The sequence below is a fragment of the Vipera berus genome, assembly GCF_964194415.1.
Source record: "Vipera berus genome assembly, chromosome: 5".
Classification (NCBI taxonomy): Eukaryota; Metazoa; Chordata; class Lepidosauria; order Squamata; family Viperidae; genus Vipera; species Vipera berus.
This window is the reverse complement of record NC_138207.1, coordinates 9356860-9383107: the sequence shown is the minus strand read 5'-3', so window position 1 is coordinate 9383107 and position 26248 is coordinate 9356860. Positions and strand designations below refer to the sequence as shown.

The window sequence follows — 26248 nt, the reverse complement described above, 5'->3', positions numbered from 1 at the left end:
AGATGGCATTCGTAGGCAGTTGAGAAAAATATGTTCAGATAGAGAAAGGATTGTGAACAGATGAATCTTTAAAGAGAATAATGCAACAATTTCTTTTTTCCTGTATTTTGAATGTAATAAGTGATGATCTTTATCTCTGCCTAAAAATGGGAAGGAATGCTTTTTTCTTAAAAACATATTTTAAATCAGTGTTGGGATTCAAATATGTAAACAGCCGTTTCTCTGTGTGGCTGCCGCTTCCGGAAGTCCATTCTGGGCCTGGTTCAACAAAAAATTAGGTACCGGTTCTGCCGAAGTGGTGCGAACCGGCTGAATCCCACCACTGATTTAAATGCTTACTTGCCCAAAATTGTTTGTGTGTGTGTGTTGGCAAATCTAAAGCAAATGATTTGATTAGTTGTGAGAATGTATGTGCAAAGAACCCACTTTTTCCTAGAATTAATGTAAAGATGTGTAATTTGTGTTACACTGGGCCACAACGTGATATATTAGTTCTACAGTGTTAATCTTACGAAGGAGAGTATCTTGCTCGTTTCTGTAGAACTCCAGTTTAGAAGTAGGGAACCTCTCAAAAGAAAGGTGCATTAAGTTTTAGCTAACTGATAAGTTCAGTGTGCAAAAGATTCCGTTCAGAACACATTTTATTCTTATCTGTATACTGTATACTTGCTCAACTCAGAGAAGGCCGGAGAAGTAAACAGGTTATTTATCAAATTTTTATCTTGCATTTTTTTCTCCCAAGGAGTTAGAAGTGGCTTATTTGTTGCTGGGCAGAGTTCCTTTTTTTTATAGGATTGTTATTGAAACTTTCAAAGAAGAAGATTTTTTTTTAAAAAAAGAACTCGGTGATAATACAATTATAATTGCTGTTAAGAAGCAGGTTTTTTCTTTCCTTTTTCCTTCCTTCTTTTATATTTGTTTGCATTAGCTGCTTGCAGAGTTCCCAAAGAATTCATTATACAAGAATGGCCTCGATTTAGCTGCTCTGCTTAATGATGTTTGTTTTCGTGAGGAAAGTTTAGAGGCTCATAAATTTTATGAATTCTAAAAGATGCTTTAGTATGCAAAGACTAGCATAGGTCAGCGTTTCACAACCTTGGCACTCCCAGAAGCTTTGCTGGCCGGGGAATTCTGGGAGTTGAAGTCCGCACATCTTCAAGCTGCCACGGTTGAGAAACGCTGGATAGGTACTATTGTTTCTCCACACCCGGTGAATCTCATTTATTTTATCTTTTTAACACAACCCCATTATTTAATGGCTTAAGCACGTTTTCTTGTGAGACAAAGTATTTCAGGCAGGAGCAACAGGGAGTCCTTGAGTTATGACTGCAATGGAGCCTGCCATTGTTGTAACGGTTGTAAAATGACAACTCTCTTGATTTCATGATTTATTTATTTATTTTTTATTTATTTTTGTGGCAGTTGTTAAGCAAACATGACAGTTGAGCGGATCCATTGTTCGCTGTGCTGGGGCTTTGCAGAAAACTGAAAGGAAGGGCCGGTTTTCAGCAAAACCATTGTAAAACAGGGTCAGGCGACCCCAGGACGCCACAAACGGCTGTGAATGAAGGCCAAGTTGCCCAGCATCCAAAGCGTAGTCACGTGACTGTGCAGGGGGGGGTCACCGTCAGAACTTTGGATCTGGGTCATAAGTCCCCCTTTTCAGGCAGGTCTTAACTTTGAATGGTCACTAAGTGACCAGTCACAACTCAAGGGCTACCTCTAAGCAAATGAATTTCTCTGAACCAGCAAGTGTGAAATGCAGTGATTTTGTGTGGTGGACACTGGTGACTTCCTTTGTGAGGTGGTCTCCCAAAAATGTTCGGTATTCACTATATTATTTATTTAGCCCATGGCATATCATAGATGGACTAGCACAGAGGTGTCAAACTCAATTTCATTGAGGGCCGCATCAGCATTGCGGTTGCCCTCAGGGGGCCGGGTGGGTATGGCCAGGGTGGGCGTGGCCTACTGCGTGGGCGTGGTTAGAGTGTGTATGGCCTACTGGGTAGGCGTGGCCAGCTCTACATCGCTCGCACCAAGGGTGCCTATGGGACCCTGGGCAGAAGTGGGACAGATCTGAGGGTCTCTGGCAGAAGGAGGGCCAAGGCAGTGGGGGCCGTTCCCTCCCTGTTTCCAGGATGGCTTCACGGGCCACATGAAACCACTTCGCGGGCCGGATCCGGACCCCGGGCCTTGTGTTTGACATGTCTGGACTAGCATTATTAACATTTCACCTAGATTAGTAAAACCCAATAAAATATAAATGTTAAAAAGATCTATGTTCAAATACCAATGTCTAGGCCAGGGGTCTTCAAACCTGGCCCTTTTATGACTTGTAGACTTCAACTCCCAGAATTCTGGAAGTTGAAGTCCACAAGTCATAAAAGAGCCAAGTTTGAAGACCCCTGGTCTAGGCCATCTAACCACTGAAGGGCAGCATTGTTTATATTAAAAAAAACACCAGATACTGGGCCTGCATATGTTCTCAGCTTACAGCCAGCCACGATAGGATTTGAGTGATTCACGATACAAAACCCATAAGTGGAACTTAAAAACAAATCACACACCCACCGCAAACCAGAGCAGCTATTCATGATAGCCTTTGATTTTAAAATCTTTTTATCTAGAGCGCTTTGAAGGGGATGCATTCGTATGCCTCATTTCAATGTAAGTGTAGAAAAATATAGAGCTTTAGGCAAATAATAAACTGCTGAAGAAGTTCTGGCTTTCTTTTCTGTCATTTATGCCTGTAGAAATACTATTAGATTCAGGTACTAATATCTAATACTCTACACAAATGTAGGACATCCCAACATTTTTTGACCGCCTCCCCCCTCAACTATTACCAAGTTATTGGTATAAGAAAATAAACATTTCTTTAATCAATATGAGATAATTGTAATTTTCTCTTTTCCTTTGCCTAGAACTGTAGTATGCATGCTGTCTACATTAAATTAAGCATAAGGAACTTGATATATATTTCATGTTCCATAAAATAACTATGTATTGGACTTAATAGCCTTTCCATTTTTTAAAATATTTTTTCCTAAACTCTTTCAGATTATCAACATGTATGGTGAGCTAATAATGGACGCAGTCCCTGATAAGGTAGGAATCCTTCATTTTGTCTTTTTAGGTAAAATTAGCCAAATAAGATCCAAAATGAGTAGGAAGGAGAATAAAGAATTATCTTGAGCAAAAAAAAATGAAGAATTGGTTTATTTATTAAACAGGGTTATTTATAACCAGTCAAATCACCTGGAAAGCTGGGTGATGGTGGGGACAGTAGAGCAGCTAAACTGCCTATGTTTTGTACATGTATTTTATGAATATTATTTAAATGTTTATACATAGGCTCATAAACAAAAATGTGTATAGTCAAGGCTATGGTCTTCCCAGTTGCAATGTATGGCAGTGAAAGTTGGACCATAAGAAAGGCTGAGTGCCAAAGAATTGAGGCCTTTGAACTGTGGTGCTGGAGAAGACTCCTGCGAGTCCCTTGGACTGCAAGGCAATCAAACCGGTCAGTCCTAGAGGAGATCAACCCTGACTGCTCTTTAGAAGGCCAGATCCTGAAGCTAAAACTCAAATACTTTGGCCATCTAATGAGAAGGAGGGACTCACTGGAGAAGAGCCTAATGCTGGGAAAGGTTGAGGGCAAGAGAAGAAGGGGACGACAGAGAATGAGGTGGCTGGATGGAGTCACTGACGCAGTAGGTGTGAGCTTAAATGGACTCCAGAAGATGGTAGAGGACAGGAAGGCCTGGAGGAACGTTATCCATGGGGTCGCAGCTAACAACAACAACAACATAAACTGCTTTATGAATAGAATAGAATAGAATAGAATAGAATAGAATAGAATAGAATAGAATAGAATAGAATAGAATAGAATAGAATAGAATAGAATAGAATAGAAAGATTGAGCATAAAGGAATTTGTCTCTGGTCCATAAGCTGTCAATATACACATAAACAACAATGATTGTATTATATACAATAGGAGAAGGTAATAGGAAAGATGAGAAGGATAATAGAAATACAGCTATATTACATGGCAAATATCCTTAGTCAGAAGACAGTGTTGTGGGAACTAGGTGTTTAACAGAATGATGGCATGGGGGAAAAATTGTGTCTACTTGTGGCATGCAATGCCCTATAGCAGCATCCCATAGGGAGGCGTTGAAACAGTTTATGTCCAGGATGCGAGGGGTCTGTAGCTATTTTCTCATCCCTCTTTCTGGCTCATGCAGTATACAGGTGCTCAGGGGAAGGCAGGCTGGTTGCAATTCTTTTTGCTGAAGTCCTAACTGTCAGCTGAAGTCTGTACCTGTCCTGTTTGGTTGCTATACCAAACCAGATGGATAGATATCTAAAGATGAGCCCTTTTCCTTCTCTTGTTGCATGAAGTAGCTTTACTGTTAAGGACTCAGTTCAGCATTGGAAGTATGAACTCCGATTGGACCAGTACATTCACTGATCGCCTTGTTTTTATAGGTTCATTTCTTCAACAGTTTTTTCCATAGACAGCTGGTAACCAAAGGATATAATGGGGTGAAACGATGGACTAAAAAGGTATGTTCCTATTTGCTGTTCTTCACAACCCTTGGCAGGTGAGAAGTGTTGCACATTGGGAAAAATGCATCTAAAATGTATGAACTTTATGTTTATGAACTTTTCCCATTCATAAAAATATGAACATAATCTGTGTCAAAAGCAAAACGTATGCTTGCAGGGTGCCATTCATGGCGTAGCTGGTGAGGATATTATTCTTTGGGGAACAGACCAAGTAAAACTCTTTTTTGCCTTTTGGCTAAATTCAAGTGTGGTATCACAAAAATATGATTACTTTAATCGCTCGTGTAGGGCCAACGTCTTCGAATTCTTTTTTAGTTAAAATAGTTTTTGTTAAGTATTTATTTAGAACCATAAATGAAATGTTCCATTCTGCTCTTTGGAATTAGAAATTAAATTGGATTTTGTTACTTGACTTGTGTAGTAGAACTTTTGTTTTGTTTTGTTCACGCTTTGTGTGGAGCATTTTGAGTTCAGCCGAAAATGGGAGTTCCACCTGGCTGGATTTTAATTAAACTGAGAATGCGTGCTTTTCCCTCCTTTTTTTCCGAAAAAAATAAAAATAAAAATAAAATCTGAGATTAAGGGTATCTTATTTTGCCACTTCAGCTCTCAGTTACTCTCCAAGTAAGCCATAGTTAATTCTCATTGTACCATTTTTATGAGCTGGAGTGATGTAGCTCTATCTAAATGGTCAAGTTAAATTTACTATTTGAAAGCTGGTTTGATTTCCAATCTTATTAACCATCTTGATCTATTTTGGTCTGAACTCACTCCTCTCTCTCTCTCTCTCTCTCTCTCTCTCTCTCTCTCTCTCTCTCTCTCTCTCTCTCTCTCTCTCTCTCTCTCTCACAGTGGTGCCTAGTATTCCTAGTAGGCACTAATCATCATCATAATCATTGGCTTAAATGATGTTGAAGGTGGCCTCTGCTCTGGTGGTTTGAGCCCTAGCACTGCATGGTGGGGGTGAGCTCCCGTCTGTCATCTCAGCTGCTGCCTACGTAGCAATTCGAAAGCATATTCTGTGCGAGTAGATAAATAGGCTCACGTTGTCTGTGCCGTTCCTTTTCCCAAATCCTAAGGAGTTGGTGTGCCGGGGGGAGGTTTATATGACGGTTGATTGAGAGGTGGTCAGAATACCAAGCTTCTTTGAACAACACCAAGGGTGGACGACTGTTCAAAGACTATGTATATATTCTTCACGTACAGTGCAATGTCCTCATCCCTTCTGCTAGATCTTATCCTTCTGAAAAGTTGTAACCTTCCAATGCTATAGGATCATACTCCCTGTCAAGTTTATATAATGTCTTATCACAACATCTTTGTCTTCTGTTTATTTTTCATATTCTGCAATGGTGTAGAAACATCAAGAGTTTCTGAGTATTACCTGCCAGTATTTGCGTTGTAATATCCTACAACATGCTGAATGCTCATCCTGGATTTCTCCCTTTGTGTTCTGCTTTACTTGTCCTGGATCTTGTCAGCATGTTAGCTTCTGGGCTATTCCTATCCTCCGTCTTTGATTCTTGTTTTATGCCATTCTCATGAGACGGGAAAGTGCCTAGCAAACCATTTCTTCCCAGTCTTCCTATATATTCACTGAAGTCCTTCACAAAGATAGTCCATTGATGTAGAAGCTAAACTCTTCTCGGTTACACCATCTACAGTACAACAGATGCTCATTTCCAGAGTCTTGTTCTCTGTACTTGCTGGTGACCTTCAACTGAACAGATTGATGAAAACATTACTTGTCCTCCCAGTTCACTTTCCTGGCAATGGATTCTTTCAGATGTATTCTGGTCATGCCATACCAGGGGTCTTCAAACTTGGCAACTTGCGGACTTGGCAACTTGCGGACTTCAACTCCCAGAATTGCTCCGCCAGCCTTGGCTGGCAGAGGAATTCTGGGAGTTAAAGTTCACAAGTCTTAAAAGTTGCCAAGTTTGAAGATCCCTGTGCTGTACATTCCCACATGAATTAAAAGGAAAAGAACCTTGAAGAATCTTGGCCCCAAAGTGCTTTTCAAAAGTCAATTGAAGGTTCGTAGGTTTTTTGGGGGGCGGGGGGGGGGGTGAACCAGGAAAGTAAGTCAAGAATCTTCTTGGATGAGAAGCGAAACATTTTCAGGAAAAAAAAATTAGGTAGGTCCAGTTGACTTTTGAAAAGCACCTTTGGGGCAACCGTGACCTGGCTGATCGAGAATCTCCGTAGACATTGAATAATCTTGGTAACCTCTTTGTTCAGCTCTATAGAGATTGGCACCTGGAAGACAACACACTTGTCATGATGATGTATTGTGGCTGCACACAACTTCCTTGGATCCTATTAGCAGGGAATTGCCCATCATCACGATGTGGTCCTTTTTCCCTAAGTGGCTCCTGCTTTTGTTTCTTTTCTGCTTAGGATTTAGGCCCCAGGCCCAAACGTGGGTTAATGTAGAGGTAGAACATTGGATTCTGATTGAGAAATTCTGTAAATGATTTCATTTGTTCACCAGCTTCTTCTGCGATTATTCCGTCCACTCTATAGTGAGGTGACTTGATCCTTCCCTTTTGGTAACGTCACAGTGTTAATTCTTTAGAGACAAGATGGCAGATGCTAGTGGCGAAAAGTTGGATGTTCTGCCATTTCTGTATCTTCCTCCTTCTCCACATTCTTCTTAAGGTTTTGCCAAGAGTTTTGTTCTTTGATAATCGCAAAGAAATCAGAACTTTTGTTTGGAGTTTTCATTGAGTCTTCTGAAGACTGTTCAGCATACGTCCTTTTGGCTTGTTTCAGAATTCTTTCCTGGTTTTGCCTCCTTCCAAACTCACAATATGTTCAGGGTGCTCATTGCCAGCTAATAAACAGGAGCCTGCATTTTGGATTAATTAAAGCTTCATCCATAAATGGAAAATAAATCTAACATTTATTCAAATATTTGCTTTGTTTGTAAATATGTTTCTCCTCTCCACTTTCCTAGGACATTTTCTATCTCTCCTAGGCACCTACCAGATCTTCACTACAGTGGGTTGGGTTGCAGAATTAAAAGAGTTACTTCGGCCTTTAACATCGTGAACTGATGGGCATTTCTCTGTCTTGAACACCTTGCATAAAAATGCTAATTTTATACTTAACACCCTCACATTGTATGCTGTCTAATAGTTCTGATTTTGAATAAGTCACTACAGGAAGATTTTTTTTCACCTTTTTTTAACAGATTAAAAGTTCTGATTTATTTGGGTAATTGCGTCAGATAAATGACCGCTGAGAAGGAGTATTGACTCCCATATGACTGGGTCAAGGATATGCATTCTTTTATTAATTGAGGACAGTTGTTTTTTTTTATCCTTTACCAGGAATTTCACTGGCCAAGGTCATCACGCAAAATGGAATAAAAAATGTGAATGACAGCACACATTTTTTTTTTAAAAAACCTACCCCCTCCTCTGCCATCTGAGCCCCAGATTCCTCTTTTATGACTTCACTAAATTTCAGCAAACATTTTTACTGATTATACTACTAAACTGCTGGAAATGTTTAAATTGCTGTTTGGTGGCTTGACCCCACGAATGTGTAAACAGTTGGGTGATGATTGAGGAGCCCTGGGTTCAAGTACTCCCTCAGCCATGGAAATTTCTGGAAATTTCCTCAGGGGACTTGCTGCTAGCCAAGTCACACTCGGCCCAGCGTACCTCAAGGTTGTGGTGGTGAAAAAACTCTTGAGAACACTGTATTCACTGCTTGTCTTTCCTGGGGGAGAGGCAGGATATAAATCTAAAAAACAGCTTTAAAAGTTACCATTGACCCAGAACAACAGGCTGTTTCAGCAAGGGTCTCTCATTGACCTCTTGTGTGTTTGCTCTCTGCCTTTCCCAACGAACTGTGTCTAACCAACTGGAATTCCAAAAAGCGTACAGGAAAAAAGAAATGTGTTGTGTGACTTTTCTTGATTCGTTCCCTAATGACCTTTTGTCAGGGATATTCTGAAGAAAGACGTGTTCAGACTGCCGTGTGTTCTCTCTGCCCTTTCTTTTCCCAACGACTGTTGGTAATTTTGCTTTTTTCCACTGTCTCCTTGTAAAAAGCCCCCATCTTCAGATATCCAAGGAGGCCTTCTTAAACGGCTCTTATTTCATCAAGGCCAGAAAGAGGCAGGAGGCTACTACCATCAGCCTGAGTTCAAAAGTCCTCCTCCGTTCAGACCATATCCTTGACCATGATGGTTAGAATGGAAAAGAGAAAGATAGTACAGAGAGCCAAGGTTCTTGGAACTTGTCCTCTACTAGTATTTTTTTTTAACCAATAGAAGAAAATATTTCTAGCTTGGGGTTGAACTGTGAGATCCTTGGTGCTTTCTGAGCTTGGTGGTTTTCTTGCAGAGTTTTCATTACCCAACGAGGTAACATTCATCAGTGCCTGGACAGGAGTGGGGTTTTGCTCGCCATTTCCTTCCAGCACTGACAATGTTACCTAGCTTGGTAATGAAACCTCTGCAGAAAAACAACCAAGCTCAGAGAGCAGCAAGGACCCCCCCCACACACACACACTAGTATGTTTACAAGTTAGGCACTGTTTTTCACCTGACTTGGGAGATAAGTTGGGACACGTGGTGGCAGCACAAACCTAGCGCCTGTCTGCAGCTCATCATCGTACCCGCAGCTGCAAGGGAGATGGCCTTGTCCATGCTCCTGTGCATTGCAAAGTACTTCTTGATGCTTGCTCGGCATTCTTTCAGATTCTCAGATGTTGCTTATCCTCTTAACCTGGCCTTCAGTCATCTGCATTACAGCTTTTCTGGCCTGCTTAGGTTTGTCTGGGTTAGGGGTATGGCTAGAATCTGGGGCAGCCTGCGTGCAGCTGGTGCTCTTTTCGAGAGGTTGGGATCGTCATCAAAGCCGGAGTCGCATTTGGCAAAAGAGTTGTGCCCTGCAGTCCAGGGAACTCTTCTGCCTCTTTGCGTGGGAAGGGGAGAGAGGCGCCACTATCCATGTGGAACTGCTGCCCGAAATGATATCGGTAGGGTTCTTTTGTGTAGCCACTGCTGCCTTAAGAAATAAGCTTGGGGTTATTAATTTTTTTCTGTGGGGAAGTAAATTGTGCCTCAACCCTTGCATTCCCCCTTTTTACAGCCCCTGCCTTGCGGAGCTCAGGTTTGAATGCAGCTTTGGATGGAGAATGGAAAATTCTCTTGGCAGGATCTCTGTAAAGTTGCAGATAGAACTCGGCTTGAGGATGTAAAGGTTGTTTTGAGCTGCAAGCCGTGGTCCTGGTTTTAACACCTTGGTCCTAAAGTCACGTGCAAGCCAAACAAACAAACAAAACAAAACACACACACACACACACAGGCTTCCAGGGTTACAAGTTCCACCTTTCTGTCTCTAATAAAATAGACTGGCCTTCGTCAGAAATTAGCCAATCTTGGAATCGTGGCTACGCAGGATTTCCAGACCAACTGGAAATTACCAATTCCTCATGGTAATTTAAAGGAGCACAAGACAAGAAGGGAGCTTTGACTAGATTTTAGGCTCTTAACGTTTCGTTATTCCTGACAGTGGTGCTGATGCCAGTTGCCGTTCAACATCCTCAGAGCAGGGATGCAAAATGTTAATGTCCTGAGAATCAGAAACGGGGACGGTCTGTACGTGAAGGGCCAAAATGAGCCTCGCAGATAACACATTTCAAACTTTGGAAATTCTCCCCCAATAAAGGCTGTGCGTCTCCTTTGGCCTGCCATGTAAAGCTCGGAAAGCTTATTAAGTGGATGGAGATTGCAACCTCTGGTTTGGAAGGCAGTAATTCCTCAGCCCAGGTAAAGAGGAAGGAGGCATGGTGTGTTTGTGTGAAATTGGCAGGCAGCGTACTTTGCATTTCCTCTGTCTCTTTGTCTTATTGTATCCAGGGAGGGCCCCTGTTGAGATTCTGGCAGTTTTCTTTATGGTTCTGTGGGAATTAATGATGCATTCAGCATTGTGAGCAGGTGATGTATCGCTTGCTGCAGGTGATGGATGACCTGCACCTTTTTTTTTTCTTTTCAGGTCGACCTCTTCAAAAAGACCCTCTTATTAATTCCTATTCATCTGGAAGTTCACTGGTCCTTAATTACTGTGAATCTCCCTAACCGAATTATTTCATTTTATGACTCTCAAGGCATTCATTTTAAGTTCTGCGTGGAGGTAAGAGAAACTGAGGCTCTTCTAATAAAACGTGACCCCCATCTTTCCATACCCCAAGGAGCTTGGTCGTCCCCTGGATAGAGCTGCCCTCAGTGTAGCACAGTCATTCCGGTTCACAAAGCTCCAGCCCTCTTTTTTTAAAGGGATAGAGCCGTGGTGGCCAACCTATGGCACAGGTGCCAAAGGTGGCATGCACAGCCCTTTCTGTGGGCACCCGCACCATCGCCCCAGTCCTAGGCCTTCAGCTGGGTTTTATAAAACCTTTTCGCTTTAGGCCTCTACCACCATGTGCAAGAAAAAAAAAGGTTCAATCAATCAATTTCAACTTCTCGCGGGGGAAAAAAGATCTCGCAAAGTTGGAATTGGTTGATTGAACTTTTTAGTCCCACCCAGTCTGCCGTTACCACTGCAGCCACGCCCACCCAAAGGGTCACGCCCACCCAGCACCCGATGATACATAAGTGGGTTTTGGGTTGCAGTTTGGGCACTCGGTCTCTAAAAGGTTTGCCATCACTGGGATAGAGCATCAGTTGGTTAATACTTTGGGTATTGTTGCAGCCATTAGATCAGGGATCCCCAACCCCCTGTCTGTGGACAAGTAATGGGTTGCGGCGTGCCAGCAACCGGTCCGCATAAACAAACAAAGCCCCATCCTTGGGATGCAGCCAGCGCACACAAAACCCATGCACCCTCTGGTCTGTGGAAAACCCTCTCTCCACGGAACTGGTCCCTGGTGCCCAAAAGGTTAGGGACCTCTGCATTAGGTTGTTGAACTTGGGGAAATGATAAGGCATTGTAGCATCTAAATACCAAACTCCATGCCACAATTGTTTGAATTTTTGTCTTATGTCTATGCCAGGCCACCTGTTACGGGTAGTCAGGTAGTCCTTGACTTACAAACATTTATTTAGTGACTGTTCAAAATTACAACGGCACTAAAAAGTGACTTATGACCGTTTTTCACACTTATGATCATTGCAGCATCCCCCGTGGTTACATGATCAAAAATTTGGGTGCTTGGCAACTGGCTCAAATTATGACGGTTGCAGTTACCTTGGGATCATGCCATCTCCTTTTGCGACCTTCTGACAAACAAAGTCAGTGGGAAAGCCACCTTGACTTAACAACTGTGGCAAGAAAGGTTGTAAAATGGGGCAAAACCCTCTTAACAAAAGTCTCGCTTAGCAACGGAAATGTTGGGCTCAGTTGTGGTCGTAAGTCGAGGACTCCCTGCACTTGAGTAGTCTAAAATCTCTTTCTTACAATTTGGCTGGAGCCATCATCGATAAGCTTTCACCTAGACCAGGGGTAGGCAACCTCAGCTCTTTTATGACTCATGGACTTCAACTCCCAGAATTCCTGAGTCAGCTATTCTGGGAGTTGAAGTCCATGAGTTATAAAAGAGCCGAGGTTGCCTACCCCTGACCTAGACTATGTTATTTACAAAATATACAATGGATCTTGCCTGTATCCTTGGCCATATATTGTTAATTCTAACTGGGCTACACTTCTTACTTTTTCCTCCGTTCTTAATATCTTTTACCAATCTAGTATTCTCCAAATTTACTGTGATTGGAAGTCTCAATGGTCCCAGCCATTTTTGGCCCAAGAACCAACATAGTTAAAAAGATTTTGGGAATTGTAGTCCTTAGTAACCACAAAGCGAAGGTGCCTGCCCATTCTTAAAGCTGTCTTTAAGTAACTTGCAATTGGTGTCCGTCATTGATCCTCCTCCTTTCAGACTACATAGACAGATTTGTTGCAAAGATAAAATGAATTAAAACCCCGCGAGGTTAATTACATTGAAAGCTAATGATTCCGGCAAGATTTAACCCAGGATGTTTTTAAATCAGGGCCATTAAGGGAGCTTTCTGTTTCAAGCCAAACGCTTTTCATTGTATCCCACTGACTCTCAGAGGGCCCAAGGTGTGGGGAAGTGCTTGTTTAAGAAACGTATGGCCGAGCCAAACGGGCTTTAATTCATATTCCTCCTCTCATATATGTATATATATATATATATTTCCCCCCTAAAAGAACATACGGAAATACTTGCTGACAGAAGCTAAAGAAAAGAATTACCCTGATTTCCTTCAGGGTTGGCAGACGGCTGTTACAAAGGTAAGTGCTGTTCTTGCAGGCAAGGTATTTTTGTGGTAATACCTGGCGGAAGGGTTGACTTTGTCTAAAATGAAGGCTTTGCATTGAGAGCAGGAATGAACAATTGGGAGAGCTGCATTGGACAACGGCAGTGTGGGGTCAGGGAATAGGCCTCACTGGGCAGGGTGAAAAGGTAAGCTGGGGTGGGGGAGGTAGATGTTAAGGTTCCCCCTTCCCAGCAACGTTGGAACTAATTTTTACCGTGCTGGGTCTTCTTTAGGGCACGTACCGGTAACCCCCGACTTATGAGAACCATTGACCCAAGATTCCTTTTGCGAAGGGAGAGGGTTGCTAAATGAATTTTGCCTCGCTTTACCACCTTCTTTGCCCCAGCTGTTAAGTGCCTCACTGCAGTGGTTGAGTTAGTAACAAGGTTGTTAAGCGAATCTGGCTTTCCCATTGACTTTGCTCAATCAGAGGTTCACACAAGGTGATCACGTGACACCCCCCCCCCAGGACACAGCAACTGCCATAAATGTGAGCTGGTTGCCAAGCGTCCGAATTTTGATGACGTGACCCTGAGGATGCTGCAAAACGGTCGAAGTCACTGTTTTCCAGCGCTGTTGTAACTTCAAGCGGTCACTAAACGAACTCTTGTAAGTCAAGGACTACCAGTGCCGTATTTTTTCATAACTTCCTCGGATCGAATGGCGGAGAACCGTGGAGTTTTAATTAGAGAAGGATTTCAATACCTGGGGGTGGGAAATGGTGTCTCTAATCAGTCCCGGGGCTACTGATGGCCCATTCCTACTCTAGACCAGGCACCTTCCGGATACTCACCTTGTGAGTGCAAGACTAGAGGGAGGTTGCTCTCATCTGGGCAACTTCCAGATGTCTGAATTTCAGCCCCAGAATTTCCAACCAGATGTTCCATCACCAGGCTTCCCCCTCCCTCCAATAATCTTATCATTTAAAAGTGGAGCTCTGTCTGTAACGTCAAACAGAAAAATGAAAATTAGAACGTTTCAGTAGCTTGAAGCTGCGCTCAGCTGCCAAAAACATAACCATCATGGAATTGGAGCGTAACCTGCCTACCAGATCTTCTCTTTAGAAAAATGCTTGTCTGCCTGCAAAGTACAGCTTAGCTGCTGCTTAACCATAGCATTGTTACGCTAATTCCCTATAATTATAAATTTAATTTTAATTTAATTTAATAACATTTATATACCGCCCTTCTCCCTGAGGACTCAGGGCGGTTCACAGGGCAGAATAAAATAGCAAATACAAACATTAAAAAGAGATTAAACAATTGCCCTAGTTAAAAACAATAAAAGTACAATTCTAAAAAACCCCAAGATAAAATTAAAAGACCAAAGATAAAACAACCCCACCGATCCCCATCAGGCTAGGCCAGCTTGTACAAACAAAAATGTCTTGAGATCGCGACGAAAGGAGCGAAGATCGGGCGCCATCCGGAGCTCTACCGGTAGCTGATTCCACAGCTCCGGAGCGCCCACAGAGAAGGATCTCCCCCTGGGGGCCACCAATCGACATTCTCTGATCGGTGGCACCCTGAGGAGGCCCTCTCTGTGGGAACGCACAGGGCGCAGGGAGCTTGATGCCGGCAGCAGATGTTCCCTGAGGTACTCCGGCCCCATGCCATGAAGGGCTTTGAACACCGTTACCAGTACCTTGAATCTCACCCGGAAGACAACTGGCAACCAATGCAGCTCACGGAGCAGAGGTGTAACGTGGGAGTATTGGGAAACTCCCAACACCACTCTCGCGGCTGCATTCTGTACCAGTTGGAGCTTCCGGGTGGTCCTCAAGGGCAGCCCCATGTAGAGAGCGTTGCAGTAGTCCAGACGAGAGGACACGAGCGCATGAGTGACCGTGCACAAATCATCCCGGCTAAGATAGGGCCGCAACTGGCGCACCAGGCGAACCTGGGCGAAGGCCCCCCTAGTCACAGCTCCTATGTGGTCTTCTAGAGTGAGCCGTGAATCTAGGAGGACTCCCAAGTTGCGAGCCCTATCTACGGGGGGTAATAGTTCACCCCCCATAGCCAGAGGTGGAATGTCCGAATAAACCCGGGATGAAGATATGCAAAGCCACTCAGTCTTGTCGGGATTGAGCTGAAGTCTGTTCCTCCCCATCCAGACCCGAACCGCCTCCAGGCAACGGGACATCACGTTGAGGGCATCACTGGGGTGGTTTGGGGTCGAAAAGAAAAGTTGGGTATCATCAGCGTACTGATGATACCCAACTCCAAAGCCACGAATGATCTCACCCAGCGGCTTCATGTAGATGTTGAACAGGAGAGGCGAGAGGACCGACCCCTGAGGAACTCCACAAATGAGAGACCTCGCGGTCGACCTCTGCCCCCCTGCCAACACCGACTGCGAGCGTCCCAGGAGATAGGAGGAGAACCACTGTAAAACTGTGCCTCCCACTCCCAGTCCCCTGAGACGCCGCAGCAAGATACCATGGTCGATGGTATCGAAAGCCGCCGAGAGGTCTAATAGGACTAGAACAGAGGAGTGCCCTCTGTCCCGAGCCCTCCAGAGATCATTCACCAGCGCGACCAATGCCGTCTCCGTGCTGTGCCCGGGCCTGAAACCCGATTGGTACGGGTCTAGATAATCCGCTTCATCCAGGACCAGAGGGAGCTGATGCGCCACCACACTCTCAACAACCTTCGCAAGAAAGCGAAGGTTGGAGACAGGACGAAAGTTGTTCAATACAGCTGGGTCCAGGGCAGGCTTCTTGAGGAGAGGCCTCACCACCGCCTCCTTCAAGACGGCGGGGAAGATACCCTCACTCAAAGAAGCCGATATAACTGCCTGGAACCAGCTGCGTGTCCTCTCCCGGGCTGCATAGACCAGCCAGGAAGGGCACGGGTCCAATAAACATGTGGTGGTGCTCAGCCTCCCCATGATCCTGTCCACTTCCTCCGGAGTCACAGAATCAAACTCCTCCCAGATGATATCGACAAGACCACCCGTGTCCTGATCGTCAGACTCTGCCCAGTCAGAGTCCAGACCGGTCCGAATCCGAGCGATTTTGTCTGACAGATGTTGGTTAAACTCCTCGGCACGACCCTGCAAGGGATCCTCCCTCAACTCCTGATTTAGGAGGGAGCGAGTCACCCTAAACAGGGCGGCCGGGCGATTATCTGCGGACGCAATAAGGGTGGCGTGGAAGATGGATTGAATACAAATCAGACTATGTAGCTTGTTCAGGATATCTCTAAATTTGCGGGTTGGTTTAATTTTATGTTCGTTGCTTGCAAGGAGCAGTACACATCTCGTTTGCTTGGTTGGGTGTCCCTCCCTATAAGTTGGAAGCAAAAGTCAGAATTTCTAGCCAGATATGAGAGTTACTCCCCACGCCCCCCCAAATTTATTTGAGGGGTACCTGGTTGGGAAAGGTTTCTGCATAGTATGACTCAGAGATATGTATCTTATTAGGAAGGGGGTTGAAGGGATAGTTTGAAAGGTGGGGGATGTGACTTTTTCCTGTAGGGCATCAAGCTGCCAGATTGGTCCAGTACAATACCCATTTGACACTCAAAGATAGTCCCAGTGGAATACAGGTAGTCCTCGACTTACGACCACAATTGAGTCCAAAATTTCTGCTGGTAAGTGAGACATTTGTTCAGTGAGTTTTGACCCATTTTACGACCTTTCTTGCCACTGTTGTTAAATGAATCACTGCAGTTGTTAAGTTAGTAACACGGTTGTTAAGTGAATCTGGATTCCCCTTTGACTTTGCTTGTCAAGAGGTTTGCACAAGGTGATCACCTGACCCCAGGACACTGCAACTGTCATAAATGTGAGCCAGTTGCCAAGTGTTTGAATGCTGATCACATGACTGAGTGTGAAAAGTGATCATAAGTCACTTTTTCCAGTGCTGTTGTAGCTTCAAAGAGTCATTTAAAACAAACAGTTGTAATTCGGGGACTAGTTGTAAAAGGGAAAGGATTTGCATGAAAGGAAAGCGAGGGGTTTTGACACTTGCATAGCTACATCTTGCAGTAGCTTTGGAAATAATAAAGTGGGTCAATGAACATTAGCTGGTTTCTTAGTGAGATGCCTTGCAGCTTTCTGGCTGTCTAAGAATGAATGGGATGGAAAACCTTCAGAGAAGAGCAACTAAGATGATCAAAGGCCTGGAGACTAAAACATAGGAAGAACATCTTTGGGACTTGGGTTTGGCTAGTCTAAAGAAAAGAAGAAACAGGGGAGACATGATAGCAGTGTTCCAGTGTCTGAGGGGCTGCCACAAAGAAGAGGGGGTCAAACTATTTTCCAAAGCACCAGAGGGCAGGACAAGAAACAATGGTTGGAAACTGATCAAAAAGAGCCTTGGTGGAGCAGTGGGCTAATGCCTCCTTAAGTAACACCAGCTGCCTGCAATTAGTGCAGGTTCGCATCCCACCAGGCTCAAGGTTGACTCAGCCTTCCATCCTTCCGAGGTAGGTAAAATGAGGACCCAGATTGTTGGGGGCAATTAAGCTGACTTTGTAATAATGCCGCTTGGGGTGTGTGTGTGAAAGCCCTAATAAGCAGGCATATACATAGAATGAAGGCTACTGCTAAGCTTGTAAGCCGCCCTGAGTCTTCGGAGAAGGGCGGGATATAAATGGAATTAAAATAAAATAAAAATAAATAAATAAAAAGAGAAGCAACCTGGAATTAAGGAGAAACTTCCTGACAGTGAGGACAATTAACCAGTGGAACAGCTTGCCACCAGAAATCGTGGGTGCTCCATCATTAGAGGTCTTTAAGAAGAGGCCAGACAGTCACTTGTCTGAGATGGTATAGGTTCTCCTGCTTGAGCAGGGGGCTGGACTAGAAGACCGCCAAGGTCCCTTCCAGCTGTATCCTATTTTAAGAATAATAGAATAATAACTTTATTCTCGCTTTGAATGTACACTAATCGGCATACATTAAAGTGAAGTTTTGTTGCATACAGCTCTCAAAGGGTCACCACCTCCGATATACACTACATAAATACGACAAAAATAAATAAATAAACACAGAATCATGCATATACCCACATATATTATATGACACAGGGAAACAAAAGTCTAGTTCGGGTCATGTATGCATGCGCATGGTGAGAAAAACGAATCTTGCGAGTTTACCAGACGTATAGGGAACAAAGCTGTTACAGAACCGGGCAGTCCTGCTAGAAATAGTTCGAAACCACCTCCTGGAGGGGAGCAACAGGAACAGATTGTAAAGTGGGTGTCTGGGGTCTCTAATGATGCTTTGAGCTCTAAGCACATAGCGCTTACAAGCAGCATCCTGCATACCAGGAAGCGAGCCTCCTATGATCCTAAGAATGATTTTCCAGTTGTGCCCTGTCCTCATCAGTGACCCAGTCCTTTTGTGAATGGGGGAGAGGATATTCTAGGACATGTCTTGACCTCAGGAATATCAGATGGTATTTATGTGAAAAGCTTTCGGGAGGGATATAAGGAGTATAGGCCACATGATCGGGAAGGTTTTGATGTGTTTGAGCAACGTGGTAGAACTAAGGTAACATAACGACCGACAATCTTTGCTGGCGTGGCAAGTTTCTAGCTGTTTCGGAACTGTTGGTGAGGCCGTCAAAAGTCGTTGGCGCTGTTTGAAATTGTTCTGCTGGCAGCAGGATCTGACTGCTGGGCCAGCCAGGAATTCTATTGCAAGTCAGGGCTGTTTCCAAAGGAGGCCAAGGAGGAGAGGTCCCAGGGCTTATGGAGCGAAGGAACTGGACGAGGCTGTCGGCAGGCCCAGAGGAAGAGAGAGAGGCTTTTGGAGGAGGTGGAGGCAGCAGCAGCAGCAGCGTGCTCCGGGGCGAAAAGAAGTGAGGCCTCTTTAAGGAAAAGGTGGAAGAGGCAGGATCAGAAAAAGGAAAGGAGGCGAGGTTGTCGTGCAGGAATACACGCTAATTTGAGGGCTAATCCACATGGCGCTCTGTTTCCATCCACCCTGTTTGCCATCGTTCGCTCCCTAGAGATTAAAATGGACGATCTGAAACTTGAGCTGGCCACGTACAAGGAGTATACATCGGAGGTGGTGACCCTTTGAGAGCTGTGTGTAACAAAATTTCATTTTGATGTATGCCAATTGGTGTACATTCAAAGTGACAATAAAGTTGTGGCTGTTAGGAGAAGCCAGCATAGACTGGATGGGTTGATGAAGTTGGATAGTACAATCCCACTTGTCAGGTGTCCTGCCTAAAACAAACTGCTTGGGTTTGCAGAATGCTAGTTACTGTACAGAAGTTAGGCATAATTGAAGCTCTGCATGTTTGCAGCTCACAGGAGCATCACCAACAAAGCCCTTGGGGTCTCCTCGTTTGGTCCAACTCAGGCTCCTTGAGTTGTCTTGATTTAATGTTTTTTATATACTCTCTGGTCTCTTGGACTGCAAGGAGATCCAATCAGTCAATCCTAAAGGAAATCAATCTTGGCGGTTCTTTGGAAGGACAGATCCTGAAGCTGAAGCTCAAATAATTTGGCCACCAACTGAGAGGAGAGGACTCATTGGGAAAGGCCTTGATGTTGGGAAAGATGGGAGGCAAAAGGAGAAGGGGACGGCAGAGAGTGAGATGGTCAGATGGTGTCATTGACGTAACGAACATGGACTTGGGCAAGCCTTGGGAGGCAGTGGAGGACAGGGGGATCTGGCTGCTATGGGGTCACAAAGAGTTGGACACAACTCTTAGTGACTGAACAACAACAACAGGTACCCTTTGAACAAAAGAAATGGGGGTGCTGAAGAAGATAATCACCAGTCGTTAGCTTCATCGTTACAAAAATGGCTCTGAACCCATAAATAAGCACATTATCAAAAGCACCAAAAATAAAAATTGGTGAGAAGCTGCTGCCCAGCTGTTCGTTGAGAACTGTCCCTATCGTAGGAAAAAAAATTCAAGAGATGTGAAGGTCACGATAGGGAATCCCATTCCAAAATCGTTGTTTTCTGAAATGTGTTGTATCCACTGTGATCAGTGTTTGGAGAATACCGGAGTTCCGGTTCACCCAAAAAGCTTGGGTACCCCAGCTTTAAAGATAAAGGCAATCACGTCTTAGAGAAAATAATAATATATCAGTGAATGGAAAAAGGCCAACCTAAATAATCATTATTTTCTCTACAACATAAACATTTGGAGGATTGCCTCCAGCAGAAATTAGGATCCTGGGATGTACTAATATAGAACTTAGTTAGGATGTTACTCATTATTCAGGAAGCAGGTTTTTGAAGTAAGGGGTGGCCTCAATTTTTCGTAGACATTGCAATTTATTGAATTCCCCATAAAAGTCATCTAAATTACTGCTCTCATTCTGTTTGACGACAGTTTATTGAATGGTGTCTTGTAAAGCAAACCTCTTAACACACATCTCCTAGTTATCCCTCTTTCCTCACAGCCGGTACATTGTTAAGATGCTTTCATAGGGTCTAGTAAGTCTGTATTGGTCAAATGGGCAATCTCGCTTTAAAAAAAATGCCTTAATGATGCCCAAATACGTTAAGCTACTAACTGTAAAAATCTGTGTTCTGTGAAGAGAAGGTGAGGAGTAAATGTTTCCCTGAACTAGTGTGTTTGGGCATGTATGTGCATCTCAGAATAAATTGAGCCTGTGTAAAGGAGATAGCAGTATTCAAATATTTACTTAAAATAATTGGAAAGAAGCTGCCCTATCTTGGTTATTAAAATTTTGGCATGTGGTTGAGAGGTGGAATTTATTTTCCATTACAAAATACATGGGTGTTTACTTACATGGCCAAATCCACATAAAAATCTGCCATATTTTTGAGCAGAGAGACCTTGCAACCTTGTGATTGAAGTCAAGCTGCCACCACATCCTTTGGGTTGGATCACATCAGGGAAAGTATTATCCCTAAAAGAAAAACAGCATCGCAACCTCTTTTTTAAAACAATGTCCCTTTCTCACTCCCATTTGCACAATTCCAAGTGAGAGTGCATGTAGTCCTCGCTTAACGACCATTCGTTCAGCAACCATTCAAAATTACAACAGTACTGAATAACAATACTTATACCCTGTGCCTGAACCTATGACTGTTTCAGTGCCCCCGCAGTCACGTGAATGTGGTCTGGGCGCTTGACAACCCCATTTGCGGTTATGGTGAGTGGCCAAGCATCCCATGGTCATGTGATCACCATGTGTAATCTGTCCTGCTGGCTTCCCCAGAAAATCAATGGGGAAGCCGGCAGTGAAGGCCACAAGCTGCTGCCACCTGCCCAGATGACACCCTTTGATTCCTGGGGAATGGCTGAAAAAGGTTCATCACAAAACCCAAGCAAGGAAATCCTGCTTCGATTTCGGAAGGGATCTTTTCACGCAACCTCTTTTGAGAGTAAAAACGTTTAGTGGAGAACTTCCATCCTGCAAAATCCTTCGGGCCACACTTGTGCTCTCAAAAGAGACAAAATGGAAAAGTCCCTTCATGAAGTTCTGGCTGGAGAATTCTGGGAGTTGAAGTCCGCCCGTGCTACAAAAACGCTGGTGTAGTTGGACTCAGGCTCAGACGCTTCAACTTTTTTTTTCCTTAATCCTGAAATGGTAGCACTTCAATTTGATTTGGACTCAGGAACCTCAGCCAGTGGTAATACCGACAGGATGCTGGGAATTTTGCTGGGAAGGCAGTTCTGAAAATGTGGGCAGCACCTTTATGTTATATCTCTGGCTATATTTCTGCAGAAAAAGTTTCCAAGGGGCAGGAGATGGTGGGTTGCATATGCCTTCTTAGGTCATGTGAACAGGAGGAAACAGGACGGAGCACTGAGGAACATTTGGAGCATCTATCCCAGCGGCTTTCTCATCAGGATGCCCCGGGAAATTTAGATAAGGAGACTTGCCTTATCTACTCTTAACTTATTTCTGTGCTGCCCATTAACAGTTAAAGTCAGGAAACTATACATTTAGAATCTTGACCCTCCCTCTATAAAGATTTGGGCCAATCAGAATGTTTCCCGACATCCTCCCTAGCTCAGCATGGTCTAGTCTAGGGCTCTTCAAACTTGGCAACTTTTAAGACTTGTGGACTTCAGCTCCCAGAATTCCCCAGCCAGGAAGAGCCCTGGTCCGGTCTAGCCAGCAAGACTTCTCAGTGATCTCCAGGCTCTGGAGGGAGAGATCTTTTTTATTATTTGCTACCTGGTTTTCTTAAATGGGTGACACCAATTGGATCTTTCCGAAAGCAAAATGGTTGGCACAGTGTTGAGATACACACCATAATTAGAGGTTAGGGGTGGTTTTTGCCAGTGTGGGCTTCCTTTGGGCATTTTCCTTTCGAGCATCAATAACCGTTACGTTGGTTGCAAGTTGATGATCTGGAAACGAGCCATTGCAGAATGCAAATCAGCTCCTTGGAACCCAGTCTGCCTATTTGTGTTAAACTCTTGTTTTATTTATGTGGTTTTCCAGTGCATTCCACAACAGAAAAATGACAGCGACTGTGGAGTTTTTGTACTCCAGGTAAGGCAGTACCTTTTCAAAAATTACCGGCCTTTCTCTTTTTTTTCAGAATCCGCTGGAACGTTGTTTTTCGTCCCTGTTTCTAAGATGTGTTCCTTCTTGGTTTTTTCCCCGCAGTACTGCAAGTGCCTCGCCTTAGACCAATCCTTTCAATTCTCCCAAGAGGACATGCCCAGAGTGCGAAAAAGGATTTACAAGGAACTCTGTGAATGCCGGCTAATAGACTAATAGAAAAAAGAAAAAGAGAGAAAAACAGCCTTTGGTATTTTGTGAAGAGTCCCAGCTGGTATTTGTGTACTTGAATTTTCTGAGAAGACAGAAACTTCCGTGAATTTCAAAACAAGTCTTGGTGGAGTGGTTATAGCCAACAGAATTACCTCAAGCATTTTTTTTCTTCTTCTTTCAACCTGTACCATTACCCAGTGAACCTGCCGCAAAATATTCCCAACGTCATGGTTTTTTCTTTTTCTTTTTCTAATGTTCTTTCCTGTATTTAATATTTATTATCTAACGCATGCACATAGGCAAAGCATGCGACTAAAATCAAAGAGAAGTATAAAACTGTAGAATTGGTGCACCTTTGAAATGTAGCTAGAAGTGACAAGAATAATACAGGTTAAACGTTTTTAGTCCGAAAACATGAAACGTGCATGATCCATTTTTCTGATGCAATAATCTTTGAATGTACAAAAAAAAAGGGAAAGAGAAGAAAAATCCCAATTTCATGAAAAGAATATCCAGAAACTTTTTCTTTTTTAAAAAAAACAAAATTTTTCTCCTTCCTAATCCCTTCCCCGTTAAATTGGGAAGAAAGATAGTTGGAAACTGGACTCTGTATGTAGTTTGTGAAAATCCATTCTAATTAGTCATTTTGTTTTATTTTTTATTTGCCAAGTGGTGGTACTAGATCACAGTCTTCATACCATTTGGAAGGAATTCTTTGTACCACAGACTTTTAGCGCTAATAAAATAATGGAGATGCTCGTTCAGTTGGATTTGGCAGTCTTGCTTGTAGATTTACAGAGAAATGTTAACATTTGCTCTCATTTTTAAGCGATTTCTGGGTCACTTTCTCAACCTGGCAGCTTCTAGGTGTGTGGATTTCAACTCCCAAATTCCTCAGCCACAGCTGAGAAACTCTCATCTGGGTTCATCATCAAGCTGCTTAGCTAACTCCTGTTCCCTTCCCTTGCCCTGCCCTGTCCTTTCCGTACCCTACTCCACCCTTCCCTACCTTTCCTTCCCAACTCTACCCTATCTTGCCTTTCCTTGCCCTACTCTACCTACCTTTCCTTTCCCTACCCTGCCGTGCCCTATCCTACCTTCACCTACGCTACTTACCCTTCCCTACCTTTCCCTACCCTTCCCTTTTCTTCCCTTCCCTATCCCTACTCTTCCCTACCCTTTTCCCTACTCTTCCCTTCCCTACCTTACCCTACCTTCCCTACCCTAACCTTTTCTTCCCTTCCCTACCTTTCCGTATTCTACCTTTCCCTACTCTTCCCTTCCCTACTCTACCTTCCTTTTCTCTACTCTTCCCTTCCCTTCCCTACCTTTCCCTCTTCTACCTTTCCCTACTCTTCCCTTCTCTACTCTACCTTCCCTTTCTCTACTCTTCGCTTCCCTACCCTACCTTTCCCTATTCTACCTTTCCCTACTGTTCCCTTCCCTACCCTACCTTACCTTACCCTATGCTTCCACTTTCCTTCCCTACCCTACCCTACCCTTCCCTTTCCTATCTTACCCTACCTTCCCTACCCTAACCTTCTTTTCCCTTCCCTTCCCTACTCCCTTCCCTTCCCTACCCTACCTTTCCCTATTCTACCTTTCCCTACTTTTCCCTTCCCTACTCTCCCTTCTCTTTCTCTACTCTTCTCTTCCCTACCCTATCCCGTCTTCCCTACCCTATTCTATCCTTCCCTACCCTTCCCTTCTCTTCCCTACCTTACCCTATGCTTCCACTTTCCTTCCCTACCCTTCCCTACTCTACTCTTCCCTTTACTACCTTACCCTACCTGCAATATTTTTACAGTGGATGCCCCCTGCGGTAAACCTTGGATACAGGCTGTCTTCCTTCTCAACTCTGGTGTGCTTATTTTCAGATTTAGGCTCACTTCCCCAAGTGAGGTGTCTGGAATATAATTTTCCAACATGGATAAGCTCTTTTTGTGTAATTGCGGAATGAGGGACTGACTTTCTCAGGCTCTAAGGACGAAGGGGCTCAGCACGGACGTTTCCTGCCATTGGAAAGAGAACTGTACATGCGAAAGGAGGAGGAGGAGGAGATGACGAAACCTAGTATAAATTGGCTTCAGTATTTTGGGGCTAAATGGACACGGATGTGCCAGTTGCTAGCAGATCCCACAGTTTCACTTTGATGCACTGGGATATGATGTTAACTGTTTTGACCGCACTGAGCAGTCTGTATGCTGATAGCTCTTGGATGCTCAGAACAAACGGATTTATTTGGATTGCCTAGGTCAATTTTTTCAAATGAGGTTGAATTGGGTTCCCCACCATCCCTTTGGCTAGGAATGGCTTGAACTCCAGCACATCTAGATTGACAGCAAGTTGGGAAGACCAGCTAGGGCAGGGGTAGGCAACCTTGGCTCTTTTACAACACGTGGACTTCAACTCCCAGAATTCCTGAGTCAGGTAGGCAACCTTGGCTCTTTTACGACGCGTGGACTTCAACTCCCAGAATTCCTGAGTCAGCTATGCTGACTCAGGAATTCTGGGAGTTGAAGTCCACGCGTCGTAAAAGAGCCAAGGTTGCCTACCCCTGAGCTAGGGCATCCTTTTAAGTGTTGTAGACCACATCAGCCCACCCAGCACAATTAGATCTTGGGGATAATGGGAAATGTAATCCGGATCATGCAGAGAAAGCCAACACCAGAGGAAGGGAAGAGGGACCAGTGAGACTGACAGAGAATTCAGTTGTCCTTACTAGAGCAGATGCTTCCCACATCTGGAGCTCGCCAGTTGAGAAGTTTGCCTAGAGCCATTGAATTTGTGTATTTGTGCATGTGTGCGTCTAGCATAGTTTAAGAAAATTCGAATTCCTTCTTGACTTCCTTCATAGCTTATAGAGATATAATTTCACCGTAGAGATTTAGCTTTTCTGTGGAACGGATTCCCTAAGTGTGTGATGGCCCCCTTACCATAGGCTCCTTTGACTCCAGTACATGTAGTCCTCAACCTACGACCACAATTGAGGCCAAAATTGTCATTGCTAAGCAAGGCAGCTGTTATGTGACTTTTGCCTAATTTTATGACCTTTCTTGTTAAAGTGAATCACTGGAGTTGTTAAGTTCATATCAGGGCTGTTAAGCTAACTTGTCTTCCCCGTTGACTTTGGTCATCGGGAGGTTGCAAAAGGGGATCACGTGACCCAGGGACACTGCAACTGTTGTAAATGTATGCCAGTTGCCAGATGTCCAAATGTTGATCACGTGACCATGGGGATGCGGCAGTGGTCATAAGTGAAAAAGGGCTATAAATCACATTTTCAGTCCTGTTGTAACTGCAAATAGTGACGAAATGAATGGTTGTAAACCGAGGACCACCCGTACTTGTTCTGCCACCTGCAACAGGTGGCCCTGCTGTATTCATGGAGGCGAAGCCCTGTTGACACAAAAGCATTTCTTGTTATATCTTTCCGCCTTTGCTCACAGACGAGAGACATAGCACTCAGATCACTGCTGTACAGCCTTCTGATTGAGCTGGGTGCCATTTTCACAAAATTCTTCTGGTTTATCTTTTTCATTAAGACCACAGAGGCTTGATCCAGCAATAGCACTTAGACTTATATACATCTCCATAGTGCTCTACAGCCCTCTCTGAGCTTTTTACAAATGTCAGCATGTTTGCCCTTCCCCCCCCCCCTCACCCCACCTCAGAAGGATGGAAGGCTGAGTCAACCTTGA

At 44.0% G+C, this 26248-nt stretch overlaps 1 protein-coding gene across 4 annotated transcripts in view; it reads left to right on the top strand.

Moving 5' to 3' along the window:
* Positions 1 to 23311, top strand: part of SENP5 (SUMO specific peptidase 5) — a 48283-nt gene extending 24972 nt beyond the window's left edge. Inside the window, exons 5-10 of one of the 4 annotated variants that reach the window (XR_014026547.1) lie at positions 3064 to 3111; positions 4497 to 4574; positions 10592 to 10729; positions 12764 to 12847; positions 16351 to 16466; positions 22440 to 22547. Coding sequence is in view for 3 of the 4 variants with exons in the window: in XM_081328624.1 (XP_081184750.1) it covers positions 3064 to 3111; positions 4497 to 4574; positions 10592 to 10729; positions 12764 to 12847; positions 22272 to 22322; positions 22440 to 22550 (510 nt within the window). In the remaining variant the exon portion in view is untranslated. Of the gene's footprint in view, positions 1 to 3063; positions 3112 to 4496; positions 4575 to 10108; positions 10168 to 10591; positions 10730 to 12763; positions 12848 to 16350; positions 16467 to 22271; positions 22323 to 22371 lie in introns of those variants that run through there. The other 3 variants (XM_081328624.1, XM_081328625.1, XM_081328626.1) reach the window with 3 other exon arrangements.
* The last annotated feature ends 2937 nt before the right edge of the window (positions 23312 to 26248 follow it).